Source organism: Sus scrofa, chromosome 15, assembly GCF_000003025.6.
Source record: "Sus scrofa isolate TJ Tabasco breed Duroc chromosome 15, Sscrofa11.1, whole genome shotgun sequence".
Classification (NCBI taxonomy): Eukaryota; Metazoa; Chordata; class Mammalia; order Artiodactyla; family Suidae; genus Sus; species Sus scrofa.
The window spans coordinates 19,548,332-19,575,440 of NC_010457.5; the positions used below are offsets into that span (position 1 = coordinate 19,548,332).

At 42.9% G+C, this 27,109-nt stretch overlaps 2 protein-coding genes across 8 annotated transcripts in view; one reads left to right on the forward strand and one right to left on the reverse strand.

The window, feature by feature from the left end:
- LYPD1 (LY6/PLAUR domain containing 1) overlaps positions 1 to 11,488 on the forward strand; it is a 37,775-nt gene extending 26,287 nt beyond the window's left edge. For 2 of the 4 annotated variants that reach the window (XM_013983958.2, XM_021074511.1), the window contains exon 4: positions 9,881 to 11,488. In XM_013983958.2, the coding sequence (XP_013839412.1) occupies positions 9,881 to 10,116 (236 nt within the window). In that variant the 3' untranslated portion in view covers positions 10,117 to 11,488. 4 annotated transcript variants of the gene reach the window in all.
- GPR39 (G protein-coupled receptor 39) overlaps positions 7,735 to 27,109 on the reverse strand; it is a 245,138-nt gene continuing 225,763 nt past the window's right edge. For 2 of the 4 annotated variants that reach the window (XM_021074557.1, XM_021074556.1), the window contains exon 3: positions 9,584 to 11,077. In XM_021074557.1, the coding sequence (XP_020930216.1) occupies positions 10,563 to 11,077 (515 nt within the window). In that variant the 3' untranslated portion in view covers positions 9,584 to 10,562. 4 annotated transcript variants of the gene reach the window in all.

Here is a 27,109-nt window from a genome sequence, read left to right on the forward strand (position 1 = left end):
TGTGCCCTAGAGGGTGGAGTGGTGGGGAGCTGGCCCAAGCTGTGTTTGATGGACAGCCTTCCTCAACCTGCCAAGCTTGCTAGCTCTGGGTCTGAATCCTCATTACCAAGTCATAGCCTCTCACAGCCCTGCCTGTATCAACCAAGGTCTGGAGATGGGTTTTAGCTTCTGTGACTTCTGTTATTCAGGCTCCACCAGATGAATACAATTTCGGTTCAACTAGCCAGAAAAACACCCACTGTTCTGGGGCCTCCAGCACCCCCATCAAATGGTCCGTTTCCCTTCTGTCTTATCTTCTGCTCTTCCTCTCAAACTGACTCTTTCATTCATTGATTCATTCAATATTTATTAAGCCCTTATATGCCAGTCACTCTTCTAATTGCTGGAGCTAGATTCTATTAATAAAGATACATTAGTAAAATATGTAATATATTAGAAGCGATTAAGAAAGAAGTCATGCAGGAAAAGGGCATCCCTCAGCTCTTTGGAGAAATCCCAAAATGCATCTCTCTCTCACTCTTGAACACCACCTTCTTCCACAGCAGGTGGCTGCTTAGAGCTCCAGGACAGCTATAAAACTACAGGGAAACTAAAGATGTGGTGCCCTTGGCAGAACCTATCTGAGGTTCCAGAAAAGCCCAATTCCACAAGGCTGGGGTATATTCCAGCCAAGATAGCGTGCGCCCCTGCAGCCATCCTGGGGCCACACGCCACCATGTGTGACCAAGTCTTAGCTCAGTGAGGTGGCCCACTCAGCTTAGACTTCTCAATTCTGTTAATTTGTAATTACAGGTGCAATCCCTGAATGTGTTCCCACTGTAAAACACTCAGATATCACAAATACATCAAAAGGGCTTCTTGACTGCTGGTCATCCCTAAAAGACCTACAACTGTTCAATCATCTTTTGGAACTCTCTCACTCTCTCTGATGTTACTTAGAGATATACCCTCACACACTAAGCTATGCACATATATATGTGCGCACATGACACACACACAATAGTGCATTTTAAGAGCACATATCACTGATTTTTTTCTTACATAAATGGTATATTTATATATCATTCTGGAACTCCATTTTCCTGCTCATTGAGAGCCAACCATATCAATATATGAAGTAATTCAATGATCAATATATTTAGCCAGATCAGCATAGAGCTCTGCATTTTCTTTCAACTGCTCTTGAACTGCTCATAGTATGTATGTACCTCTTGCCGCTGAGGATGTGCACATGTGGGTTTTATTTTGAAGGGTAAGTGCTGAGAAATGGAATGACTGGATTTGCACATTTTAAATGACTAGATTCTTCCAAGCTGGCCATGAGAGGCCCTCCCTGGTTTGTGGTCAGCCCCTGCTCACGTGGACCCAGACCTGAGCTCATGGCAGCAGCTGGGTTTAAGGAAAAACAGGACAGACATTAAGTATTTCTTCCCTGTGACCCCAAGACCGGCTTTAGGGCTTTCTACTTGGGTGTATGTCCTTTCCCAGGGGCCCTCATGTGGACCCAGCTAGGAAGAGAAACCAGGAAAGAAGGCATCAGATAAAATGGTTCTTTGGAGGTGTTGTTTAGTTTAGGAGGTTAAAATTAAAAAGATAACGTCATTTGCATGGTTCTGATTTCAAATGGTTAAAAAGGGTCTACAGGTTTTTGTTTTGTTTTTTTTAATCTCTATTTCACAGCCATCAAGTATCCCGCCCTAGAGACAGCTCATACTGACTCTGTCTTGCGTATTCTTTGAAAAATGTTTTGTGCAGATGTATGGTGTGTGTGTAATTTTTGCTGTTTGTTTCCCAGTGAAAAATGGTACCATATACCATTGTGGGAAATGCAGTAGAGTGGTTGAAAGCATGGATTCTAAAGACAGGCTTCCTGGGTTCACATCCCAGCCCCTAATCAAATAATTTAACCTCTCTCTGCCTCAGTTTCCTCATGTGCAAAATGGGGATTATCACTAGAGTTATTATAAGTTTTATATGAGTTAATATATGTAGAGCTCTTAAAACTATCTGGAGTGTAGTACAAAGCATGAACTCATTTGTTAAAGTATTTATTTAAAAGAGGGAAAGTATAAAGAGGGAACTATCTATGTATACTGTGTCTTTTTTATTATTCAGTATTTTATATTGAATATTTGAATATTGCAAAGTGATCACCACAGTAAGTCTAGTTAACATCTGTCACCATATACACCATTTTTCTTGTGACAAGAACTTTTTAGATCTACTCTCTTAGCAACTTTCAACTGTGGAATTACAGTATTATTTAGCTGCAGTCACTCATTACATCCCATGACTTGATTCTTCTATAACTAGAAGATTGTAGTTTTGACCCCCTTTACACATTCTTCCTATCCCCAGTACCCTGCTCCTGGAAACCACCAATCTGTTCTCTGAATTTATGAGCTTGTTTGTTATTGCTATTGTTTTAAATTACCCATTTAAGTGAGATCACAGAGTATTTCTCTGACTTAGTTCACTAAGCATAAGGCCCTCAAGGCCCATCCATGTTGACACAAATGGCAAGGTTTCATTCTTTGTTATGCCTCAATAGTATCCCATTTTGTATCTTAGTATTGCATAGAATTATCCCAATTCTAAATCCATTCATCCACCAATGGACACTTAGGTTGTTTCCATATCTTAGCTACTATAAATAATGTTGCAGTGAACATGGGGGTGCATATATCTTTTTAAATTAGTGTTTACATGTTCTTTGGATCAATAACTAGAGTGGAATTGCTGGACCATATATATGGTAGTGCTATTTTAATTTTCAGAGGGTCCTCCATAGTATTTTCCATAGTGAATGTAGTACCATACATTCCAACCAACAGTGCATAAGAGTTCCCTTTTGTTCACATCCTTGCCAACACTTGTTATTTTTGTCTTTTTGACAATACACATTCTAACAGGCATGAGGTGATACACTTTTAAAAAATGTTTTTGACATATAGTTTATTTAGAATGGTGTGTTAGTTTCAGGTGTATAGCAAAGTGATTCATTTCTTCATATACATACATTCTTTCTTTTTCAGATTCTTTTCCCATATAAGTTATTACAGAATATTGAGCAGAGTTCCTTGTGCTCTACAGTAGGTCCTTGTTGATTATCTATTATATATACAGTAGTGTGTATCTGTTAATCCCAAATTCCTAATTTATTCCCTCCACCTTTTCTCTTTGGTAACTATAAGTTTGTTTTCTATGTCTGTGAGTCTTTCTCTGTTTTGTAAAAAAGTTCATTTGTATCTGTTTTTTAGATTCCATATGTAAGTGATATCATGTGATATTTGTCCACCTCTGTCTGACTTCACTTCAGTTAGTGTCTCTAGGTCCACCCCACAGGTAGGTCTAGTCCAGACTCCTATGGAATCACTGCTTTGTGCTGGGTCCCAGTGCACATTAAACCTTGTGCATGTCCTCCAAGGGTAGAGTCTGTTTCCCCCTGTCGTAAGTTGCTCCTGCACTCAAGCACCCTATCCTTCAAACCCAAATGCTCTGGGCGCTCCTTCTCCTCATGCCATACCCTTAGGCTGGGGAGCCTGACATGGGGCTCAGAGCTTTCTCTCCTGTGGGAAAACCTCTGCGATATAATTATTTTCCAGTTTGTGGGTCGCTCACCCAGTGGGTGTGGGATTTTGATTATATTGTGAAAGCACCCCTCCTACTGTACTCTCCTTTGTCTTTGGATGTAAAATATATTTTGGGGTGGATGGGTTCCAGTCTTTTTTGTCAATAGTTGTTCAGTAGTTGTGATTTTGGTGTTTTCATGAGAGAAAGTGAGCTCAAGTCCTTCTCCCCCACCACCTTGTCCAGAATCCTGCCCCAGAGCTCAGTGTGAAGCAGCCAGGAGAAGTGCCCAGGCTTTGTAGTGGTGTTATCTTTTTGTGGTTTTGGTTTTAATTTCCATGATGTCCTGTGATTATGAGCATTTTTTTCATGTCTGTTGTTTGTTGACCATCTCTATAGCTTCTCTGGATATATTTCTGTTTTGGCATTCTGCCCATTTAAAAATCAGATTTATTTTTTCTATTGAGTTGTATGAGTTCTTGTTCAACAAAACTTGAACAAAGTGAAAAACAGCCTTTTCAGTCTTCCGATACCTGAGTTTTTATGCTATATAATTTTATTCTTTATATCAAAGTAAAACATTATAGACTGAAGTTGGGGGAAAAAAAATAGCTAAGACTTATTTTGTGGCCTAACAAATGACCTATCCTGAAGAATGTTCCATGTGCAATTGAGAAGATTCTTTGCTTTTAGATGGGATATTTTATATACATGTGTTAAGGCCATCTGATCTAATGTGTCATTCGCAGCTAATGTTTCTTTATACATTTTAGTGTCTGAATGACTTATCCATTGAAGTAAGTGGAATATGAAAGTACCCTATTATTGTACTGGTGTCTGTTTCTCATATTAGATCTGTTAATATTTGTTATCTATATTTAGGTGCTCCTGTGTTGAATGCATAAATATTTACAAATGCTTTATCTTGTTTGACTTTTTATCATTGTGTAATGCCCTTATTTGTCTCTTATTAAAGTATTTGTTTTAAAGTCTATTTTGTCTAACTATCAGTACCTCAGCTTTATTTTGGTTTCTTTTTCAATTTAATTCTTACTTTATATTGGCGTATTATTGATTTGCAGTGTTTTGTTTCAAGTGTATAGCAAAGTGATTATATATATACACACACACGCACACGCATATACATATATATCTATTCTTTTTCAGATTCTTTTCCCATATAGATTACTACAGTGTATTGAGTAAAGTTCCTTGTGCTATATAGTAGGCCCCTGTTTATTATCTATTTTATATATAGTAGTGCATGTATGTTAATCCAGAACTGCTAATTTATCCCTCCCTCACTCACATTTCCCTTTGGTAATCATAAGTTTGTTCTGTGTCTGTGAGTCTGTTTCTGTTTTGTAAATAGGTTCATCTGTATTTCTTTAAGGATATTCCACGTAAGTGATTTCATATGAATATTTGTCTTTCTCTGACTTCAGTTAGTATCTCTAGGTCCATACACATTGCTGCAAATGGCATTGTTTCATTCTTTTCATGGCTGAGTGATATTCCACTGTATATATGTGCCATATCTTCTTTAATCATTCCTTTGTTGACGGACATTTAGGTTTCTTCCGTGTCTTAACTGTTATAGTGCTGCACTGAACATTGGGGTACATTATCCTTTTGAATTATGTTTTTTTCTGGATATATGGCTAGGAATGGGATTACTAGATCATATCGTAGTTTGATTTTTAGTTTAGTTACTTTTAAGGAACCTCCATACTGTTCTCCATAGTGAATGTACCAATTTACATTCCCACCAACCCTGTAGGAGAGTTTCCTTTTGGGCAGACCCTCTTCAGCATTTATTGTTTGTAGACTTTAGGTGATGGCTATTCTAACCACTGTGAAGTGATAACTCATTGTAGTTTTGATTTGCATTTATCTAATAAATAGCAATGTTGAGCATCTTGTCATGTGTTTCTTGGCTATCTTGAATATTTTCATTGGAGAAACATCTATTTAGATCTTTTGCCCATTTTTTAACTGGGTTGTTTTTGCGATATTGAGCCACATGAGCTGTTTGTATATTTTGGAGATTAATCCGTTGTCAGTCATTTCATTTGCAAATATTTCCTCCCATTCTGTAGGTGGTCTTTTCATTTGGTTGGTGGTATCCTTTGCTGTGCAAAAAGCTTTTAAGCTTAATCGGGTCCCATTTTTTGATTTTTGTTGTTTTTTTTTTTTTCATTATTCTAGGAGATATATCAAAGATATTGCTGTGGTTTATGTCAAAAAATACTCTATGTTTTCCTCTAGGACTTTTATAGTATCTGGTCTTACATTTAGGTCTCTAACCCATTTGGAGTTTATTTCTGTGTATAGTATTAGTGAATGTTCTAGTTTCATTATTTTACATGGAGCTGTCCAGTTTTCCCAGCCCCACTTACTAAAGAGACAGTTTTTTCTCCATAGTATATTCTTGTCTCCTTTGTAGAAGATTAACTGACTATAAATACGCAGGTTTATTTCTTGGTTTTCTGTTCTGCTCCGTTAAACTATATATTTATATTTCTGTTTTTGTACCCATACCATACTGTTTTGATGACTATAGCTTTGTAGTATAGCCTGAAGTCAGGGAGCCTGATTCCTCCAGCTCCATTTTTCTTTCTCAGGATTGCTCTGGCTATTTGAGGTCTTTTGTGCTTCCACACAAATTTAAAAATTTTTAATTCTATGAAAAATGCTATTGGTAATTTGATAGGGATTGCATTGAATCTGTAGACTGTCTTGGGTGGTATAGTGATTATGACAATATTGATTCCTCCAACACAAGAGCATGGTATATCTTTCTATGTGTTTGTGTTATTTTCGATTTCTTTCTGCCGTGTCTTATAGTTCTCAGAGTACAAGGTTTTGCCTCCTTAGATAGGTTTCTTCCTAGGTATTTTATTCTTTTTGATGCAATTGGGAAAGGAGATTTTTTTCCCTTAATTTCACTTTCTGATCTTTTGTGATTAGTATACATAAATGCAGTATACAGAGATTTATCTGTATTGATTTTGTATTCTCAACATTACCAAATTCGGTGATGAGCTCAAGTAGTGTCCTGGTAGCATCTTTAGTTTTTTCTATATATAGTATCATGTCATCTGCAAACAGTGACAATTTTACTTCTTCTATTCCAGTTTGGCTTCCTTTTATTTCTTTTTAATCTCTAATTGTCATGCCTAGGACTTCCAAAACTATGTTCAGTAAAAGTGGAGAGAGAACCTTGTCTTGGTTCTGATCCTAGAGGAAATGTTTTTAGCTTTTCACTACTGATTATAATGTTACCTGTGAGTGTGTCATATATGGCCTTCAATATGTTGAGGGTAGGCTCCTTCAGTACCCACTTTCTAGAGGGTTTTTATCATAAATTGGTGTTTCATTTTGAACAGGTTTTTCTACATCTATTCAGAAGATCATATTTTATTCTTCAATTTGTTGATGTGATGTACCATACTGGTTGATTTGTGAATATTGAAAAATCTTTTCATCCCTGGGATAAATCCCACTTGATCATGGTATATTATATTCTTGAAGGGCTGGCCTGGTGTAGGAGACATATCTCGTCATTCAACCCTGCCCCCACTTTTGGTCATCTCTTCCATCTTTATGATTGTCTAAACAGCCTATTTTGTTTTTAATAACTCTCTGTAGCTGAGTGTGTGCTGAGATCAGTTAGTGTCCCAAAGAAGAGGATCTCAGCACCTAGATTCAGGCTGATTGGAGGGCAGACCTTCTGGCAGCAACTTTTAAAGAATGCAAATATATTAAGTCCTGCAGGACCAGAAGCATAGGCCCCACCAGCCATCAGAGCCAGGTGATCCGGAGATGTCCCCTGGGTAAAAGTCACAAAAATCAAGGCTCCTATCTTGCACTCTTTAGCTAACTCACCTACTTATTGCAGATTTTTTATTTCTACAAAGTTAGACTTAAAGGTATATCTCTGGCCATGTCACTAAGTAAAAATGCAAACTTAAATACAGCATACACAATGCTATCCTATTAGCACATGTACACATACCTTTCCTCCATGGACATACATGCAAATGCATAGAAACAGGCCTGGAAGGAGGTATCCCAAACTACCAAGAGTGCTTGCCTCTGAGGAGGACCTAGGATTGGAAGGGGAGGTCATTTTTACATTATCATTGTGAACAGTTTTTTTTAAAACAGTGAAAGATGTATTCAGTACATATTCTAAAAATTTTCTTAAACTAAAAAAAAAGTTTAATGACATTTAACTGGTTAATGACACTTAGTGCTTTTAATATTTAAGAACAGGAGTTTCCGTTGTGGCTCAGCAGTTTAAGAACGCAACTAGTATCCATGAGGATGTGGGTTCAGTCCCTGGCTTTGCTCAAGCAGGTTAAAGATCCAGCATTTCAGTGATCTCTGGTGTAGGTCACAGATGTGGCTTAGATCTGGTGTTGCTGTGGCTGTAACATAGGCTGACAGCTGCAGGTTTGATTTGACCTCTAGCCCAGGAACTTCCATATGCCACAGGTTCAGCTCCCCCCCCGCCCCCCAAAAAAAACAAATTTAAGAAGAAGAGGATAATAAATCAATCTCCTACAATGGGTAATGGTTAGAAAATGCAGAGACTATGGGACATCTCTAAGTGGAAAATGCCCCATAGTATGTACTTTAGAAGTCAAACAGTGCTTTTCCCTCCCCCTACACATTCTCTGTCCATGGGTTTTATCTTAGCAGACCAGCTACCTTCTAGGTTTCTCTAACAATGTTACAAAATCAGTCCTTACAAACATGAGTTATAGAAAATAAATTGCATGTTTTAATATAAATCTAAATATTTCTTTATCTACCACTTGGGAGTTTTTAGCACTTCAGTTTTTTACTGTTTCTCTAGCGTTCAAAGCAGCAGTTCTCAAGGCAGGGGGCCGGGGGCAGGGGGTGTGGACCCAAATCACAGCAATACCTGCAAACAAACACCCATCCATGCAGGGAGTCAGAGAAAGGAGCCCTGGCTTTTGGTGCCAAGTGTTGTATCCCTCAGCCATGCAGGGCAGCAGGTGGGCTAAAGGCATTCACTTTGAGGTCCACCTTTAGCATGACATCATTTGTCCAAAAAAAAGAAATTAATTGATGCAAAATGGCCTCAAGCACACACCCACACCAAAAGCTATTTTCAAAGTAGTCTTCCCATCCCCTGAAAAAAAATTTAAAAAACACACTCAAAACCATTTTGTAGTAAATTGGCTGGCTGCTTTGCTATATAGTAACTACAGATTTGATAGCATTTGACCAGAATACTTGGTTCAAATCACAGCTGATTGGCTTTCTAGAAGTGTGACTTTGGACGGCTTACTAAATCTCTTACCCTTAGAGGCCCCATCTGTAACATGGAGATGATCCTGGGGGCCTCCCTTGTAGAGTGTTTGCAGGTAGTAAATGAGCTAGTGGCCAGGTAGTAAATGAGCTAGTGCCTGGCATACAAGAAAGTATTTAAGAAGCTAAGCCTTTGTTTGAATAAACTTACAGCTTTATGAAGTCAAATGATTATCCAGTACACCCTCATCTAATGACTGTGCTGCAACTTGGACACGACGCATGTGCTCCTAAGACCATCCAATCTTTCTGGGAAGCCCTTTCATGTGCCTACACAGAATGTGTTATTAAGTGCCAACTATATGATGCTGACTTGGCAAGTGGCCATAAGTTCTAAAGGCAAATTTTTCCTTAGAATAAGGTAATGTTTGGCTCTCTGGCAGCCTGGCCACCTCTTCATTAAACCCACAGGGCCTCTTTAATAGCGATCTGATTTATCCCCATTGGGGTTTGGTTTTTATTAAGAGACTCAAGGATTTAATAAACACATGGTTGAGAGCCATTTCTCTGTGGTTGCTTATAAAGTAATAACAGAGATAAGATCTTAAAGCGCAGCTTGTGTTCCTCTCTGGCATGAGATAGTTTGAACCAAAAAAAAAAAAAAAAAAAAGGTAAATAAAAAGCTCTGTCTAGTACACAGTGTGAATCCCAACTTCAAACAGAAATGGCCTTTGATTGTAACAGCTCTTTATTCACTAGTATTGGTGTCTCAAATAGCTTTGAGAAAAATGGTCAAAACCAAGAGAAATGATGCCTGTCTTCTTCACCGAATAGGTCTTATATTTTGGTGGGGGGGGGGGTGCTCAGTGAAACAACTTGGAGTGGTTTCCTGGCCCCAGCCAAGTTTCTGGGCTGTGGGAGGAGTACAGAAGTGCTGTTCCTGAGGACCTGGGCTCAGAGGGACACTGGCCAACACCAGCCAAGTGTGCAGGCAGGTTAACCCAGCTCCTCTGGATCTGTGTTACAGGAATCATGTACCGCAAGTCGTGTGCCTCGTCAGCGGCCTGCCTCATCGCCTCAGCGGGGTACCAGTCCTTCTGCTCCCCAGGGAAACTGAACTCAGTGTGCATCAGCTGCTGCAACACCCCTCTTTGCAACGGGCCGAGGCCCAAGAAACGGAGCAGTTCTGCCTCAGCTCACTGGCCAGGGCTCCTCAGCACCATCCTGCTCCTCAAATTAGCTCTTTTTTTGGCACACTGCTGAAGCTGAAGGAGATGCCAGACCCTCCTGCTTTGTTCTTCTGGCCCGCCCTCCCCCTGCTCCCCGAAATTCTGCTGGGTGTCCTTTTATTCTGGGTGGGGAGGAGACTCTGTGTTCTTTTAGTTCCTTGGCAAATAACAAAATAGCTCAGTGTAAAAAAAAAAAAAACAAAAAATGATCTGAGCTCTGAAGAAATTCAGTCTGCCTGAATTTTCAGTGTGTCCTCAAAGGAAGGAAGGCGGTAGAGTGAAAATTGCCCCAGTCTGTCCCCAGAGTGGAGGCCAGGCTGGCAGAATCAGCCCTTAGGCGACACTTAAGTGGCCATATGCCTTCTCCCAGGCCACTCCTGTCCCTGATAGTGGCAGTTTCTTTTGTCACTGCTGTAAGCAGGTAATATTCCTTTCCTGGGGGGAGGGCCAGTGAGCACTCTAGGCGTCCTTCCTTAAAAGTCACACTTCGTGCTCTTGAATACCATTCTCGGTGGCAGGGTTGGCTGGTTTCATCACCGAGTCGGACTCTGGTGACTCATGATTCAACAGCTGAGGCTTGGACTGGGGCTTGGCCTCACTCTCGCTCTGAGAAGTGCTTAAGAAAACCTTGTCAGTTCTCCTTGCAGAGGAATTGCTCCTGGAAGCCAGGAAGATGAGCGGGCGGTGCACCGAGCGGGCACTGTCCATGGTGGAGGCCGCCTGGGCGCGCAGGCGCTTATCCTGATTGGCGTGCGGCAGCGTCAGGCGGCAGCGCAGGACCTGCGCAAACACACTGCGGAACTGCTGCGAGGACACGTTGTACAGCAGCGGGTTGACCACGGAGCTCAGGTAGAAGAAAGTGTCCGAGAAGGGGAGGAGGATCATGTATGCCTTGAAATAGGCCTTGGTCCAGTCCTGCTTGGGTTTGGCCGCAGCCATCATCCTCCGAATCTGGTTAGGCATCCAGCAGATGGCCAGGGTCACAACGATCAGCCCTGAACAGGCGGGGGAGCGGGGGCGGGGGGAGAAGAAGAAAAAAAAAAACACTGTAAGACCACCACCACCACCAACAAAATACCCACAAAATCATTAGCCTCTCAGTTCTGTGCTTACTGGCCAGGAAACTACTGATTTTTCAAGTTGTGTTTGAGGGCTTTTTGTTTGTTTTGCCGCGAGCAAAAAAAAAAAAAAAAAAAGAATTTAACATTGTTTCAAGGCCGGGGAGAGTTGACTGTGTTAAAGAACATTAAATGCTTTAGACAATTTATTTATAGCTGTTGATGCCTGTTAGACAAAAAAATGTTTTCATTGTTGTTTGTATATCCAGAAAGCATTTTATATAGTCCATAAAGCTGGTTTTGTCCTTTAAAGAATAGATGGACACAGTACAGCCATATCAGTTGAAACAATATTTGTATTTTTAGTCTTTTTTTTTTTTTTTTTTTTTTTTTTAGGGCCGCACCTGCAGCATATGGAGGTTCCCAGGCTAGGGGTCAAATTGGAGCTGTAGCCAGTGGCCTGCACCACAGTCACAGCAATATCAGATCCGAGCTGCATTTATGACCTACAACACTGGATCCTTAACCCATTAAGCAAGTCCAGGGATCAAACCTGGATCCTCATGGATACTAGTCCAATTCATTTCCACTGAGCCACGATGGGAACAACTCTCTATAAATATATATATATTTTTATGGCCCCACTTGTGGCATATGGAAGTTCCCAGGATAGGGATGGAATTTGAGCCATAGCTGCTATCCTACACCACAGCCATGGCAGTGCTGGATCCAAACCATGTCTGCAAACTACACCACAGCTTGCGGCAACACTGGACATTTAACCCACTGAGCAAGGCCAGGGATCAAACCCACATCCTCATAGAGACTATGTCAGGTTCCCAATCTGCTGAGCCACGACAGGAACTCCACATATTTGTATTTTGAAGAATGTTTGCATAGGGAAGATCCAGTGATATTTTCAAGACAAAGGGAAGTGTTTGGCATCTCTTTGCTAATAAAGAAGTACATTTAGGGACACTAATTTGGCATTCAATTTCAGGGGAGGCAAAAGCAGGAGTATTTTGTCACTGAGCGTGTGTTTTGGACATATATTTAGTTAGCGTGCACACCTGTAATTACACTGAGCATATCTGCAGCAGCACTTGTGTTTCTTTTCAGATGTTTTTAAATATGTCATCACGTCTACCCTCACGGGGGAAAAAAATAATTATTCAAAAACAATGGAAGATGTAAACCTTCTAGTTCAGCTAATAACAAGCTCACTGCCTTTGTGGCACTAAGCTGCATTGTCAGCAGCCCAGAAAAGATCAGACCCCCCCAAAAAATACTACTGAGTGCCCCTCCCCCGTAGGCTCAGCAGTTGACGCATGGACTGATGTTTGCATGCCCACATATTTGCACACAGTCGCTGTTCTTTCTACAAGCTTTGAGAAAAAGACACTCTGTAGACCACAGCCAACTGCTGTCCCAAGTGTCATTAGTATTAACTACAGTGACCAAAAAAACTAAGTTAAGAAAAGGAAGATCAGAGCATTTGCTTTCTTTTCTTGAGGAGCCAAGACACCAGAATGCAAGTTTCTCTGTGGAGAGCTGTTATCTTCAAGCTGTGTTTTAAATTTTTAGAAATCTATCCTCCCTTTCCTAGCAATATATAATATAACAACAGTATAGGAAATTTATTCACATGTTCAAACCCTTTGATTTTCCAGGAAACCACATGGAAGCGATTGTTGGCAATGACCCCCTCTGCCTCTAATCGATGTCCCAGCGATTGTTGGCAATGACCCCCTCTGCCTCTAATCGATGTCCCAGGAGTTCCCTAGTAGCTCAAGGGGTTAAGGACTTGTGTTGTTACTGCTGTGGCTCTGGTTACTGCTGTGGGGTGTCCCTGGCCTGGGAACTTCCACATGCTACCAGTGTGACCAAAATACTTTTTTTTTTTTTTTTTTTAATATTCCAGGAAAAACAGCCATGTTTACCCATCCAGGGCTGGCCACCTCGCACACTTGCCTGAGCATCCATTGCCTGGTGGCAGGGGGGCCCTAGTGATGTTCCTCAACACCGAAATAACCCAGTTCCCTGAGCAACACATCCTCCAAAGTTCCCTCCTGTCAGCCAAGAGACCCCCCCGGAAGCCTGCTCACCTATTAATCTCCAAGGGTTTCTCCTGTCAAATTTCAGCCTAAACTTGAAATACACACAAATTTGCTTATTTCTTTCCTTGGAGTTTGCTACCCTCAGAACACTCAGTAAATCTGAAAACAAAATAGGCCAAGTAACATACTGATCTGATGAATAGACTGAAAAAGAAAATCACCTTACGTCAAGAGTATATTCTGAAGCACCTGGTTACAGCTGCTGGATGGGAACAAAAATCAACATTTTTCTGATTAAAAAAAGAACACTGCATAGGAAATGGAGAACTTTTTTTTTTCATTGCTTTAAGAGGTATGGGTGCTTCCAGCCACCTGTGCTCTTCCAAGTGTGTTCTTAAGTTACTTCTTGTTTTTAGCTTGTGCAGCTCTGATTGAAAGGTTCACCTCATTAACTGTGAAGGAGCCAGGAAGCTCACCTTACCTAGGGAAGCCACAGACCTTCAGAGATTTCTCTATTTTTTTTTTTTTTTCCTATTCCTAGCCACTGAATTTCAGAGAACAAGTAACAGCCATCTTCATCTGAGGACTTATTTCGTAGGACATGGAAATTGAGCACAGGGTTTTAGATGTGGGCTGTGCCACACTGTGGGAGGTTTTGCTTCTGGTGGCAAGAATCTAGAAAGGCAACGAGAACCACCTTGTGCTTACCACACGTTGAACACAGCACAGCTTCTAAAGCCAATGGAGGATGGGCAAGGAGAAAAGGCAGGGATGTGGGGCAAGAGGAGGGAAGTTATATGATTGCTCTTCTCCAATCCTGTCTGTTCTCTTGATCTGTTGTTTACCTAACCCTTATTCTCCTGTTACCTTCACCCCCTTTCCCTGGCGTCAACTGCCCTTAATTGGCCATCCCTTCAAAAGCAGCAGCTTCCTAAAAGGCAAGACCCTAGCATCCCAGGTAGGAGGCAAGGGACAAGGGCAGATAAGGATTGTGGCTGCTTCATAGTTTTAGCCAGGATCAAATTCTTGCTCTGCAAAAGAAAAAGCTGAAGTAAGTACTTAGGTACCTTAGTCTGAACAAGTAGCAGAAGATGGGGAACCAGACCAGAGATTTTTTTCAATGATGAAAAAAGCAGGGAAAGTTAGGCTTTCTGATCACAGAAGTAAATAGTCATGAAAGCAAATACAAATCTGGGGAACAAGTGAGACAAGGAACTGAGTTTGAAATGGTCAGGGATTAAAAGATGAGGCATCTGACAGGTCATGAGATAGAAGAATGATGTCAATTGATTATTGAGGACATTTTCCCCATGTCAGTTTCAGCGCTACTGTGCTCTCTGCTAATTTCCCTTGCACCTCTCACTTCTAACAACAACTTGATGGGGTCAAAACTGTTACTTTCATTGTGTATAGGAGGAAGTTGAGTCTAAGAGGTTAGTTACCCAAGGGCTACAGCCAGAACCCATGCTTGCTGAGCTCCAAAATCCACAAGCTATATATATATATTTTTTTTTCTCAGACACAATATTGTCTCTCACATGTTCAGCTGGAAAAATGAAACACAAAACATGAGCCACCATATGTAATAGATCTTAATCAGCCCTGCCGCTAGAAATATAAGCCACATATGGAATTTTCAAATCTCAACCACTTTAAAAAAAAGATCAGTTTTAATGTTTTTAATCTGATATGTCTCAGATATCATTTCACATGCAGTTTCAACACACAACCAAATTATTTATGCAATGTTTTGCTTTTTTGTTTGTGTGGCTTTCATTCTTAAAGGACATTTCAGTAGGGACCAGCCCCCTGTGGCTAGTGGCTAGTACAGATTCAAGTAATCCTTCATACCTCACCTAAAGCAGCAAGGCTCCTTATTTCCTCAGCTGCCCATTCCCTCTACTGCCCACTTCCCAGACACACCCCTAGAGTCCTGCCAAGCCTAGGAAACCCCCAAGGAATCTCCTGCATAGCCTGCTCTTATCATCCTAAGGTTCTGACGATGCATCATCAAGGTAGAACCCTGATCACATGTCTGAAGACGCCTTCTCACAGTAGAGACCAAGTTTATCCAGTCTTTTCACATTAAAGCCTACCCTATAAGGGAATTACAAATTATTTTAAGCGCAAATAATTCTGAAAGCACAGAATTATGTTTTGTATTCCTCATGCTAAGCCTTGCCTAGTCATTCTAGAATAAACCTATATTGTGCCAAATACCTGCCAGGGCTGCTAGACTGTACCTCCCCACCTCAACCGGAGATGGGGAAAAGGGCTATCCTCTTGTGCTTTGAAAGATGATTTTGTTCTCAGAAAATGGAACATTGTGCACACAGGTACAGCCAATGGCAAATGGGAGTTGTGTGCCCATGGGCAACCTAACAGAGGTCAACCTTGGGTGGTGGTTGGGGTGGGGGGTGGAATCCAACTAGCCCACTGGTAAAATTGTTATATAACAACAGGCTCACTTTCACATTTCAAAAAAAAAGGTCATGGAGTTCCCGTCGTGGCACAGCAGAAAAGAATTCAACCAGGAACCATGAGGTTGCAGGTTTGATCCCTGGCCTCGCTCATTGGGTTAAGCATCTGGCTTTGCTGTAGCTCCAATTTGACCCCTAGCCTGGAGATTTCCATATGCTTCGGGTGCAGCCCTAAAAAGCAAAGCAAAACAAAACAAAAAAACGAAAGCTCACTGCCTTAGATGACACATTGCTGAGAATAAACACCATGACAAAAAGTAATTTTTTATTCTACTGGTTCAGCACTGGTCCCAGCTACTCTGTGGCTGAGAAAAAGCTTTAAAGTTTTATTCACGCCTTCATAGAGTAAAGATTTGACTAAATTTACGTTTGGCTGCAATCAATTTGGACTCATATTACATATGGAAAAATCTATAACACTTTGGTCTGTGTGGTGTAATGTGTAGCCCGCAGTTAAATAACTTTAGTATGAACTTGAATGAAGATCAGTGAACTGAACGCAGTCGGGTAAAGCAGGGAAACTGTTTTAAGTGAATTCTTGATAGATCTGTATTGTACTCCCAACAGCGTTGCACTCTGGGTTAAGAAATACCTTCACATCCTATCTGTTTCTCCATATAAAGTACTTCCATTTTTCCTCTTCGATCACTGCGCTGAAATGACAAGAGCCATTAGATGGTGACACAGATTTATTCTCAGCAGGGTCATGTTGTTTAAAAAACAGAAGTAATGCAGATGTCCAACAGCATCCCGCACTGAAGCCTGACATTTCAACAACATTTGAGCCGGTTTAGTCTTCAGCAATGCATTAAGCTCTGCCATCTGAGATTGGCTGCATCGTACACCTGCCACTGTGCTTTGTTTTCTCCCTTGCAGTCTTTAAAGTGAAGGTAACTATTTGTGGGTCCCCCAGAAATCATCCTTGAGTCATCAGAAAATAAGAGAGCCAGAAGGGAACAAGCGACAAAACTGAGGGAGGCTAAGAGATTTGCCCAATATCTCATAGGGCAAGTGGCGGGACCCCCACTCCTGCTATCTTGCCACACTGCTCAGAACACTGGATTCTGCCCTAGATTGACAAACAAGCCTTTCATTGGTTTTCAATGTGGTGGAATTGTTTTGTTTTGCTTTTCAGTTTTAGGCTCATGTGTTGATTATTCACAGTGTAAAATACAATGAGAGGCAGGTCCATGCCAGACCTCAGCTCAATTCAGCTCAGCCCCTCTAGACATGGTCTGGATTCCATTATAGAACCACATCCCTCAAGAGCAGCCATGTAACAAAGCTCTGGAGCCCATGCTTTCCCCAAAAAAGAAGGTGAAGTTTGCCTAAAGGAACTGAAGAATCTTTGGAAAACAAAATAGGATTCCAGGTCATGACCTGGTGACCAAGTCTATAAGGTCACAATCGGTCCACCCATTCATCTATCCGTCTGTGTCTGTCTATCCATCCATCTGCTCATCCATCTTTCTTACATAAGCACTTGCTAGAAAAGAATACTTAGCTCATACTAAGAGGAAAAGATCTAGAAATATGATCCTTCCCCAAGCAAATGTGTTTTGTGTGATTTGAAGGAATCCCAGGAGCTCCTGCTGTGGCGCATCTTGGGAGCACTGGCACGCAGGTTTGATCCCTGGCCCTGCACGGTAGATCTGTAATTCTATAGCTGCAGGTTAGGTCATGACTGCAGCTTGGATCTGAACCCTGGCCAGGGAGCTCCATATGCCACAGGGCAGCCAAAAATGGAAAAAAAAAAAAAATCCCAAAGATTTGCTTTCCCCCTGATGTTAAAGTCCCATTTAACTGAATCATTGAAGCCTTGAGGACACAGGAGAATGTTGAGAATGATTTAGGATTTCACCATCCTCTCCCTGCCCCAATATTCCAACTTCTCTCTAACCCCAACCACAGTGAGCAAGAGTTAGAGCCCCACCCATAGTCTCTGATGATAAAAAGCTGAGGAAAGACAAGACAGCCATAGCCTGGTGACTGTCTACAAAGGACCATGAGGGCGATCTGGGCCAAAGAACATTATGGGCATTGAGTAGGGCTGGCTGACCTTCCCACAGGTGGGATCACTCAGAAAATGAAAGTAAGAGTTTGCCTGGAAAACAGCAGCCCAGCAAAGACGGGCAGGAGCAGGGGCCGCATACCTTCTGAGAGCTGCAAGGCTTGGTGTGGTCAGAACAAAGGGGTGAGTGGAGACAGTGGGAAAGGAGGCTGGGGAGCGGGTACTCCAACAGGATTTGTGGGCAATAAATTATCCCTCAGATAGCAAGGTGGGGAACAGCTGCTTGTCAACTGACATTTAAATCACAATTGCCAGTGGAAAGCATACTGTTAGTTGAAGAAGAGCAGGGAAGAGATAAATATAACCAGTCAAAGGTTTTAGCACTTTCGTGATTGGTGTCTTTGCATTTGCCAGCCTGCTTCTGCCAGCCAGTAGAGACATTGATCTCACTCACTGGCTTTGCCCAAGGAACCCAAATCAGGCACCAACCTTGGTTTAGTCTCTGACTTCTGAGACAGTGGTTCTCAAAGGGAGAGGTGGGGGGAACCGTCCCAGAAGGGCCACATCAGCACCCCTGGGGGAACTTGGCTTGATGGAGCCTGGCAGTCTGGGGTTAACAAGGCCACCAGGATGTTGTTGGTGCTCACTCAATAACTCCAGGTCTAAGGGAAGCACAAATTGAGGTGGAGCCTGGATCAGAGGGCATTCGTGTAGCTCCATTGCAGTCATGGGCTTGTCTTTGACGCAGCCTCACATCTGAATGAGTGTAACTCTGAGCTGACAGTAGCTCTGAAACCTTCCTTCTGGTTCCTCTCATTCCTGAGCATAGCCACCCCCTTTGGCCTTGCCTCTACCCGTCTTCTCTCCCTCTGTCTCCCGTCCCTTCCCATTTCTTCCTCTCCTTTCCTTTTCCTTTCTTTACATGTTTCTCCAGTAAAGCAATGGCATCATTCCTTTCTCTTCCCTCTGCTCCTTTCCTGCTCTTCACCACCTCCCCCGACCCACCTTTTCCCAAGGTCACCGTAACCAAGCCCACAGCCAGCCTTGCTGATGTTGCCAACACACACTTCTTCCCTACCCTTTATTTTCTTGCACAGTTTTGAGAAGCTGCCGGCAAGCTTCCAGGAAGCTTCCAGGAAGGATGATCACCGCTCATTGCTCGGTTTGCCAAAGGAAAGTGAGGGGCTTCAGAAGCAGCACAGGAGGGGTGTGAGGAACACAGGTGATAGCTGGGCATTGGATCTCCTCTCCTGAGAGCCACCCCATGTCCTGTGTCCTCTGACCCTGCCAAAGCTTGCCTGGACACCTTGCAGTCACTTTTCCCATGAACTTCGTTTAAAACATTGTTCTGCCTTCTCGTTCTCTTTCCTATTGAGGAATGCTCTTTAGGAGAAGATAGAATTGCTGTTGGGATTTGGTTTTCAGAGAAGGGTGCAGGTCACTGCTTTAAAATGATGCAAAGGCCACAGATGGCTGCTTCTGTCCATGAAGACAGATGGTTTGCTGTCCCCTTCTTGCCCTCCCTATCTGAGGGAGCCCAGGAAAGGACAGTCTCCCCAATATGGCTCCATCCAACATGTGGAGAAGTTAGAGGCTCAGATTCTCGATGGCCTGCAATTTGCAAAGCATTACATCTACCCCATTCTGCTCTGTAAGCTTCAGTGCAAGGAGAGAAACTACAGAGCACTGCAACAACATACGTATTTCTCAAACCAGCCTTCCTGTCTGAGAGCTGGAGGACAGCCACTCGCACTCCAAGGAAGCAGCATTTAGGGTCTTCATTGTGGTTTAGTGCCTCTGTTCAGCTATGAATGCATGGTAAATGTTCAACTGGAATCTGTTAAATAAATATTTTTCTATGTGGATCTCAACTGTCTGCAGCTGTGTGGCTCTCTGTGCAGTCTGTTCTGAATCCACTGGCAGTGAAGTCCCAGTGGACTGGGACCGGGATAGCCACCAAAGCCAGAAGCTGTTTCTGAGCAGACAGGTGAAGCCAAATGCTTCCTCCCTAGTAGCACACATCCTGGGAGTGGGAGGTAGTGACAGGGCCATGCTGCCCCCAAAGCCTGCAGAGGGCCGGGGGAGGGGGGAACGACAGACCCTGTGATGACGAAGCCAGCACCTCCAGGGGATCAATTCATACCGCCCCTGCAATGGCCACCATGCCACTTATAAACACCACTTAATGGCTGAAAGGCTGCTATTTCTAATAGGATTTAATTCCCTGAGATGGTAGAGAATTAAAACCCCAGAATGCACGCACTGGGAAAACAAAAAACCCTCAGAGGCGAGTGTACTGGTGAGCCAGCAGAATCTGAGGAGAAGCGGAAGAGATGCCCAAATTCACATAGCCCACGAGTCCTGTTAGTGTTTGCACTGGTCACAAGCTCCCCTCAGAGCCCATGAAACCAAGTGTCTCTTGGCTAAAGCAGGACTCCACTAAGCCCATGCAGCAGAGGCAATTCAGGCATTTTGGGAGTGCAGAGGGGCGCGAACATGTTTGTGGATACTGGTCCTGCTTAAGGGTGTCTCTATGCAGAGGGACCCAGACTGTGGGAGAACCAACGCTGGGTGCTTGTGACCGAGGCAGGCCCCAATGGGGCGAGCAGCCCCTCAGTCTATTCTTTCTTGTCTCCAGGCCCCTGCACATGCTGATTCCCCTGCCTGGACCACATTTTCTTCATCCTTTGCTCGTCTTTCTCTCTCCCCTCCTTCCTCTGCCTCTCATCCTGACTGCCCGTGCTTGGTCCAGGTCTTATTCTACAAGTTTCTACACAATGTCACTGCCTCCAGGAAGCCTTCCTTGTCTCCACAAGCCTGGATCAACTTCCCTACTATGAGATCACCAACACCTTTACTACCTGCCCTTTCGTCATGACACTGCAGTGTAAACTAGACCATAAACTCCATGAGATCAGGATATTCCATCTTCACCGCTGTATCCTTGGCACATGGTAGAACATCTTTACTTAGTAACTGCTCAATAAACATTTGCACGAGGGAGAGGGGCTGTTGGGAGTCAGGTGAGAAGCTCGACAGGAGAGCCTTTAACATGCATTCACCTAACGTATATTTATATTCCATTTGAAGCCAGCTTCCCTATCCACAGGGGTCAGTACTAAGCCTGATGCAGAGCCCAGCGCCTGAATTATTTCTATCCTCATCCAGATAAAAAGAGGAAGAGAGAATAGGACTTGGAAGAAGGGTCACCTTTTCATTTAAGCAAGGCCAGGACCCAAGAAGGAGGTCTAGACCAAGGTGAGAAGCCTTGGGTCTGAAAAGTGCCTTCAGATGCCAACAGCTTTAGTCTGTCATGTGCTACATCTCAGCCCTGAGTTCTCTGCAGTAAACACTCCTGTCTTTTCCCAAGGTGGTCTCTTGGGGTACAGAGCACAGGTGAGGATCAGTGGATGAAAACGGGATATAGAAAAGCCACAGTTACCAAAGATCTGGGTTGGGAGACATTCACTTGTCCCCAATAATTCACTTTAGGATGGTGATTCACTAAATCACAGTCCCCCACGAAGATGCTGCATGTCTTTATCAGAGAAGCTGCAGCCCCCAAACCCAAAGCATAAGGGTTGGGGTCTGAACCAAAGGGGGGAAACACATAGACATGTAAACAAATCACTTAGAAGAGCATTTGGCAAAGTTTACCAGAAACTTTTCTATGTTACATGCTTATATGACCTCAGGAGAATGAACTCTTGCAGTTATAACCCTAAGTTTCCACCTGGGCACAACTTGTTTGTAGAGGCAGAAGGCTTGGGGAGAGCAGAAGATGAAGATGTTAACTCCTCAGACTAACTCCCCACCCACTGTATGCCTATCATAAATTTTCCAATAACGTACCTCTTGGCACCTCTGGCTTTGCCTTCACCTGACCTAAGCAACCCCACCCACCAAGGGATGCTCGGTTTTCATCTCTAAAGCGCAGGCTTTTATATATATAATGGAGATGCTGGGATGATTAGATGAGATAATAGATATAAAGTGCTAAATTCAGTACCTGGAGCCAGATAAGGAAGGGTTCCTTGTTAATTATCACTATAAGCACCTCTGTGATCACCTCCACCTCCATCACCTCCTCCACCACTGTCATCTCCACCACGACCTCCACCTCCATCACCATCATCACCATCTCTGATACCGTATTTACCATCATCATCGTTTCCATCTTCACTTCTACCACCATAATCACCACCACCACTTTACCACCAGCCTTCTCACTGCCACCGAGACAGCTCCCAGAGGTTAGAGATCCAGAAGGCTGACTAGAACCACAGGATGTCAGACACCTTCCAATTCTCAACTCACAGATAAGGCCCAGAAAACTTCTGTGATTTTACCAGGATTTTCCTGTTAATCAATGGCAGAGAGAGACTCAAGTCTTCAGTCTCCAGATGTACAGGCCAAACTTCTTTCCATCACCTAGAAATGGGGCGCCCACCACTCTGCCCTGAGGCCCTGACTTGTTTATCCCTCCCTCAATTCACACATAGGATTGGGGCATTAAGGAGTTATATAGGCATGGAGTGGAAGCTGTCATAAAGAAGGACATTGATAGAAGGTAGGATTGTGAGAAGAAGGAAAAATCCCAAATTCCAGGAAGATGGGAAGCCTGAGTCTCTCCCCCATACCCTGGCCCTACACACTTCATCTCCAGGAGGAATGACAAGGAGCACAAAGGCTCTATAACTTTCTGATCTTCGGTTAGCCAGGCTAAGGTCTCCTCTCCACTTGACCCTGATCCTCGCTCCTCTGCTCCATCCTCTACTCCCATCTCGGCACACGCACACCCACCCCCAATGCCCAGAGCCACATAGTCAGAGACTGAGCTAAGGTGCAATGGAAAGGGTAAGGGCTTGGATTTGGAGTCAGACAGACTGGGTTTGAAGGTCAGCCCAGTTTTTCTGCCATTTACCAGCTGTGTGACCGAGATGGGACCATGGCTTATATCTCTGTGAAATGGGTAAAATAATAGCATCTCCCCCAAGGAATTATTTTAAGAAAAGCTCAAAGAGATATGTGCAAATAAAGTGCTGAGCACAGCGATGATCACTGAATCGCCACTCATATTACTACACAATCCAATCAGCTGCCCTGGGTGGGGTGGGGGGAGGTAATACCAGCTGAAGTTAGTAACAGTGCATGTGTATTTGAGACACCATTCCACCTACGTAGTTTACACTTGTTTAAAACTTAGAGTAAGTCCCACAGATGGCCACTACGTAATTCCATAGCTATTATATAGATAAGTTGAGGTGTGGATATTTAAATGACCTGCCTAAACTCACAGCTGCCAGACGTTGGACCCAGGCATCCTGGTCCAGAGTCCATGCTGAACGCGCCAACCCAGTAGCCCACTCTTAGCTGGAGAGCCCCTCTGGAGGAGAATTAAAGATCAAACGCTTTCTGAATTCCAAATTCAAATTAAGGTATCTCAATTCAAAAGGCCGTGAGTTCAGAAATAAATTTCTTTCTGTGGGTGTCATAGTGAAGAACAGAATCTCAACTGTCAAGAAATAAAAACTCCCTCTAACACATCTCAATGACAAGGAAAGGTATCATCTTCAAAGAGTCTTTTTTATGTGTAAGGTGATCACAGTAAACTTTCCTGTTACTGTAAGAGAAGCTTGATGGAATTCAAAGAAGCAAATGCTTTGAATAGGCTCTACTCCTGCAAAATGTCTGCTTTTGATTGGATTTATTTGATGGGAAGCAAGAATCTCTGCTCCACCCCCAGTTCCATGCACAGGAAGAGTTTGGGGAAGGATACTTTCCTAAGTTCATATAGATTCAGAATTAAAAACTATTCTCACTCATCATAGACTCATCTCCCCATCCCCATAAATACATTCTACAATTTAATTTCAAAGTAAATTAAAAAATGAGTTCAGTTCCTCTTTATCTGCACATATCATGTAAGTTAGCAATGGAATTCCTGGAACAATCTATAGTCAAATGCCAGGACAGGAAGGCCAAAAAAAAAAAAAAAAAAAGAAATCATCTGATGGGAGAGATAGCAAAAGAGGTTTATGAAGAAGTCAGGCTTATATTGCATTTTATTTAAACTGGGGGGGGTCTCAGCTGAAATCAGTAAAGCTCTCAGACAAGTCGAGAAGATGCTATCAGGCTTCTAAGAGTTTTGTATCAAGAATGATCAGATGAGGATGCCTCCCTATTAATGATTTAAAAATGAAATAACTGTAGCATAACATCGTAAGCATAAATCCCTCCTGGTGGATTTTGTTTGCAGGGGGCAAAAAGCACTGTGAGGAAATAGTCTTGCAGATTTGGGAACATTAAGTATCTCCTTTCTTATTCAAGTGCAGCAGTAATTGTCAGCAATACACATTATTATTCATAGTAAACCCAGTCCAGTCCAAAATAATCACATCCTGCTTTAATTTTTAAAGCTATTCTGCATCTATTATCTCACTTGCTGTCTCCTCCACCTGATGACCAAATGGCAATGTAATAGGGAAGAAGAAATCAGACTCCATATTGATTCTGTTTCTTTCACTTTAATCTTTGTATTCTATTGCTTTTGCTACAAGTTAAGAATGTTGCCTATGGCTTGAAATACAAAGGATAGCCCACACTACAAGCTCCGAATTTTTTTTTTTTTTGTCTTTTTGCCTTTTCTAGGGCTGCTCCCATGGCATATGGAGGTTCCCAGGCTAGGGGTCTAATCAGAGCTGTAGCCACCGGCCTACGTCAGAGCCACAGCAATGCAGGATCCGAGCCACATCTGCAAACTTCACCACAGCTCACAGCAATGCCGGGTCCTTAACCCACTGAACAAGGCCAGGGATCAAACCCGCAACCCCATGGCTCCCAGTCGGATTTGTTAACCACTGTGCCACAACGGGAACTCCCAAGCTCTGATATTTTAAGGTATAACACTTTTCCATTCATAGGGAAAAAGTTACAGAAGAGAGAATAACATTTGTCTTGTTGGAGGGTTACAGGAGCAGTGACCTGAGTGGACAGCAGCAAGAGCAAAGGATTCTGACACCAAGAAGTCTACAACAACCAACAACACTCCTCCTCTTTTAATATAAAAGAAACCCAAATTATAACCAAGGCAAGATGGTTCTTTGGGACACAAGTCCACCATCTTCTTGGTCTTTTGGCTTTCTGAATAAAGGCACAATTCCTTGCCCCAAAAACTCGTCTCTTGATTTATTGTGTGTCGAGAAGTACGAGCTTGGAGTTGGTAACAGCAGAGTACCTCCAGGTGCTCTCCTAGTGTAAACTCATTAATTCCCCTCTCTGGGTACCTCCTCCGTATCTGACTTGAAATACCATCTCTAGAGATATGCAATTCCCAAATCAACACTGCCGGCCTCAGTAGACACCCAAAGCCAGCCCCTTACTCAATAACATGCCTTAGACACCTCATGTGCATCTATACTGGGACATCTCTAAACTGAATTAATGACCACCCACCTTCCCAAACCTGTTCTCCCTCCATTGCTCCCAATTTTAATAAACTCTACCACCATTTACTGAGATTTTCTACCTGGAAACCTGCAAGTCATTGTTCCACTTCCTCCCCATCCCTCCCAAATCCAACCCATCTCTCAGCCTGTCAGTCATCCCTCCCAAATCTGTCTCCTTCTTGCCACCCCAAATGTAAGATTCACTCAGTGGGGCTGCCTTTATCTCATGCCTGGATCTGGCAGAAACTCCCTAATTGGTTTTGTCTGAAATAATTCTTGCCCAAGCCATACTCCACACAAGCCAGGATCATCTTGTCTTGTTTAAAAAGCTCATGTCATCCCCTTGCTTAAAACCTTTCAATGGCTTATTACAGAAATCTTAGAATAAAGTTCCACATTTTTAACAAGTCCACTCAGAGACCTAACTTATTCCTTTAGGCTCTCCAGTACTGTGAGTGCCATGTCTGTTTCAAACACCTCACCCTTTCTCGTTTCCTGGAGCCAGCCAACTTTCTTCTGCCTCAGGGCTCTTAGCCACTCAGGCTCCCTTCTCCTCACCTTGATAATTATGATCCATTGGTTAGTCCTCTGCTGAAAGACCACTTCCTCCAGGAAGTGCTCCAAGACCTCAATGTTTAGCACAAGTTTGAGTCTCAAGTTATAATCCCCGTCACCCTATACTTCTTGGCTGCTCTCTGCATGTTTGAATGTATTTAACTTGGAACATGTACATTCGTGTCAGTCTTCTCAGCCATGGGAGCTCCACAGGGTTAGGAGATGGGTCTACCCTGTTCTGTATCTGCAGTGTCTGCCAAAGCATCTGACACATGGTAGGTGCATAATTCATGTGAGAAAACCTCCCAATTTGATGATGTAACCATACAGTGAGGCAGATGGGGTGAAGGCTGGAGGCCTTATTTTGACAGATGAAGAGGGTGACATGTATTACCTTGAATTGATTTGGTTCAGGTTACAAAGAAAATGAGTGGAAGACGGAAAGCCTAAAACCTGGGATCTTCCAATCAAGGATGTTCACAGATTCAATTACACCCTACCCCAGCACACATATCTCCATGTTTGTTACCCAGAGAACCAACCCCACACCCTCTCCCAGAACTAGCTGAGAGAGGGAAGAAGCATGGGATTTCCCAGGAAAGACTGAAAATTTTCCTCCAACCTTTGCCTTGAAGGACCTGTGCGACTATGGGCAACGCATTCACGCCATGGAAATGTGACTTTCGGACCTTCGATGACCTCAGAGATGAAAGATGAGTTTCCTTGATAGATGAGTACCATGAGGGGTTGCCATTTTTTGAGGCCCTTTCCAGTGACAAGACTCTGGTTATTTAACTTCCCTGTATTCCAGGATCCTTACCTAAAAATTGTAGGTGTTAAGGATCACATTTTACAGGGATGTTAAATCAAACAATATACTTACATTTTTTTAGTATTTTCCAGGTACAGAAATTCAAGGGATTATAATCATTCTCTTAGGTAAAGTCCTAAGTGATGCCTAAGTGCCTTCACTCTTGCTATTCAGACTGTGGTCCACGGCATTCCAAGAGAGTGCTAAAAATGCAGACTCTCAGGCCCCACCTCCAACGGATCAGATTCTGCATTTTAACAAGATGCCCAGCTGATATGTGGTCTACACGCCAGGAGCCAACCTTCTCAGCATCACATCCAGGCCTCTCAACACCTATCTGCTGCCTGCCCTTGGAGCCTTTTTATCATTTCCCTTCTTTGTCCCCGACTTTTCTGAATGACTCACATTTCCAGGACCATCCAGGTCTTTGCCTAAGATTGGCTTCCAGGAAACTTCCACATATCCCTCTCCCCTGGGAAAGGCCCCTGATCGTTCAAAGAAAAAGAACCTTCCCAGACTTTGTCTTTGCTTCCATGACAGCTCAACCACATCATTCCATGCCTGGCTCACTGAGAGCACATGAAGAGGCGAAGCCCATGTCCCAGCC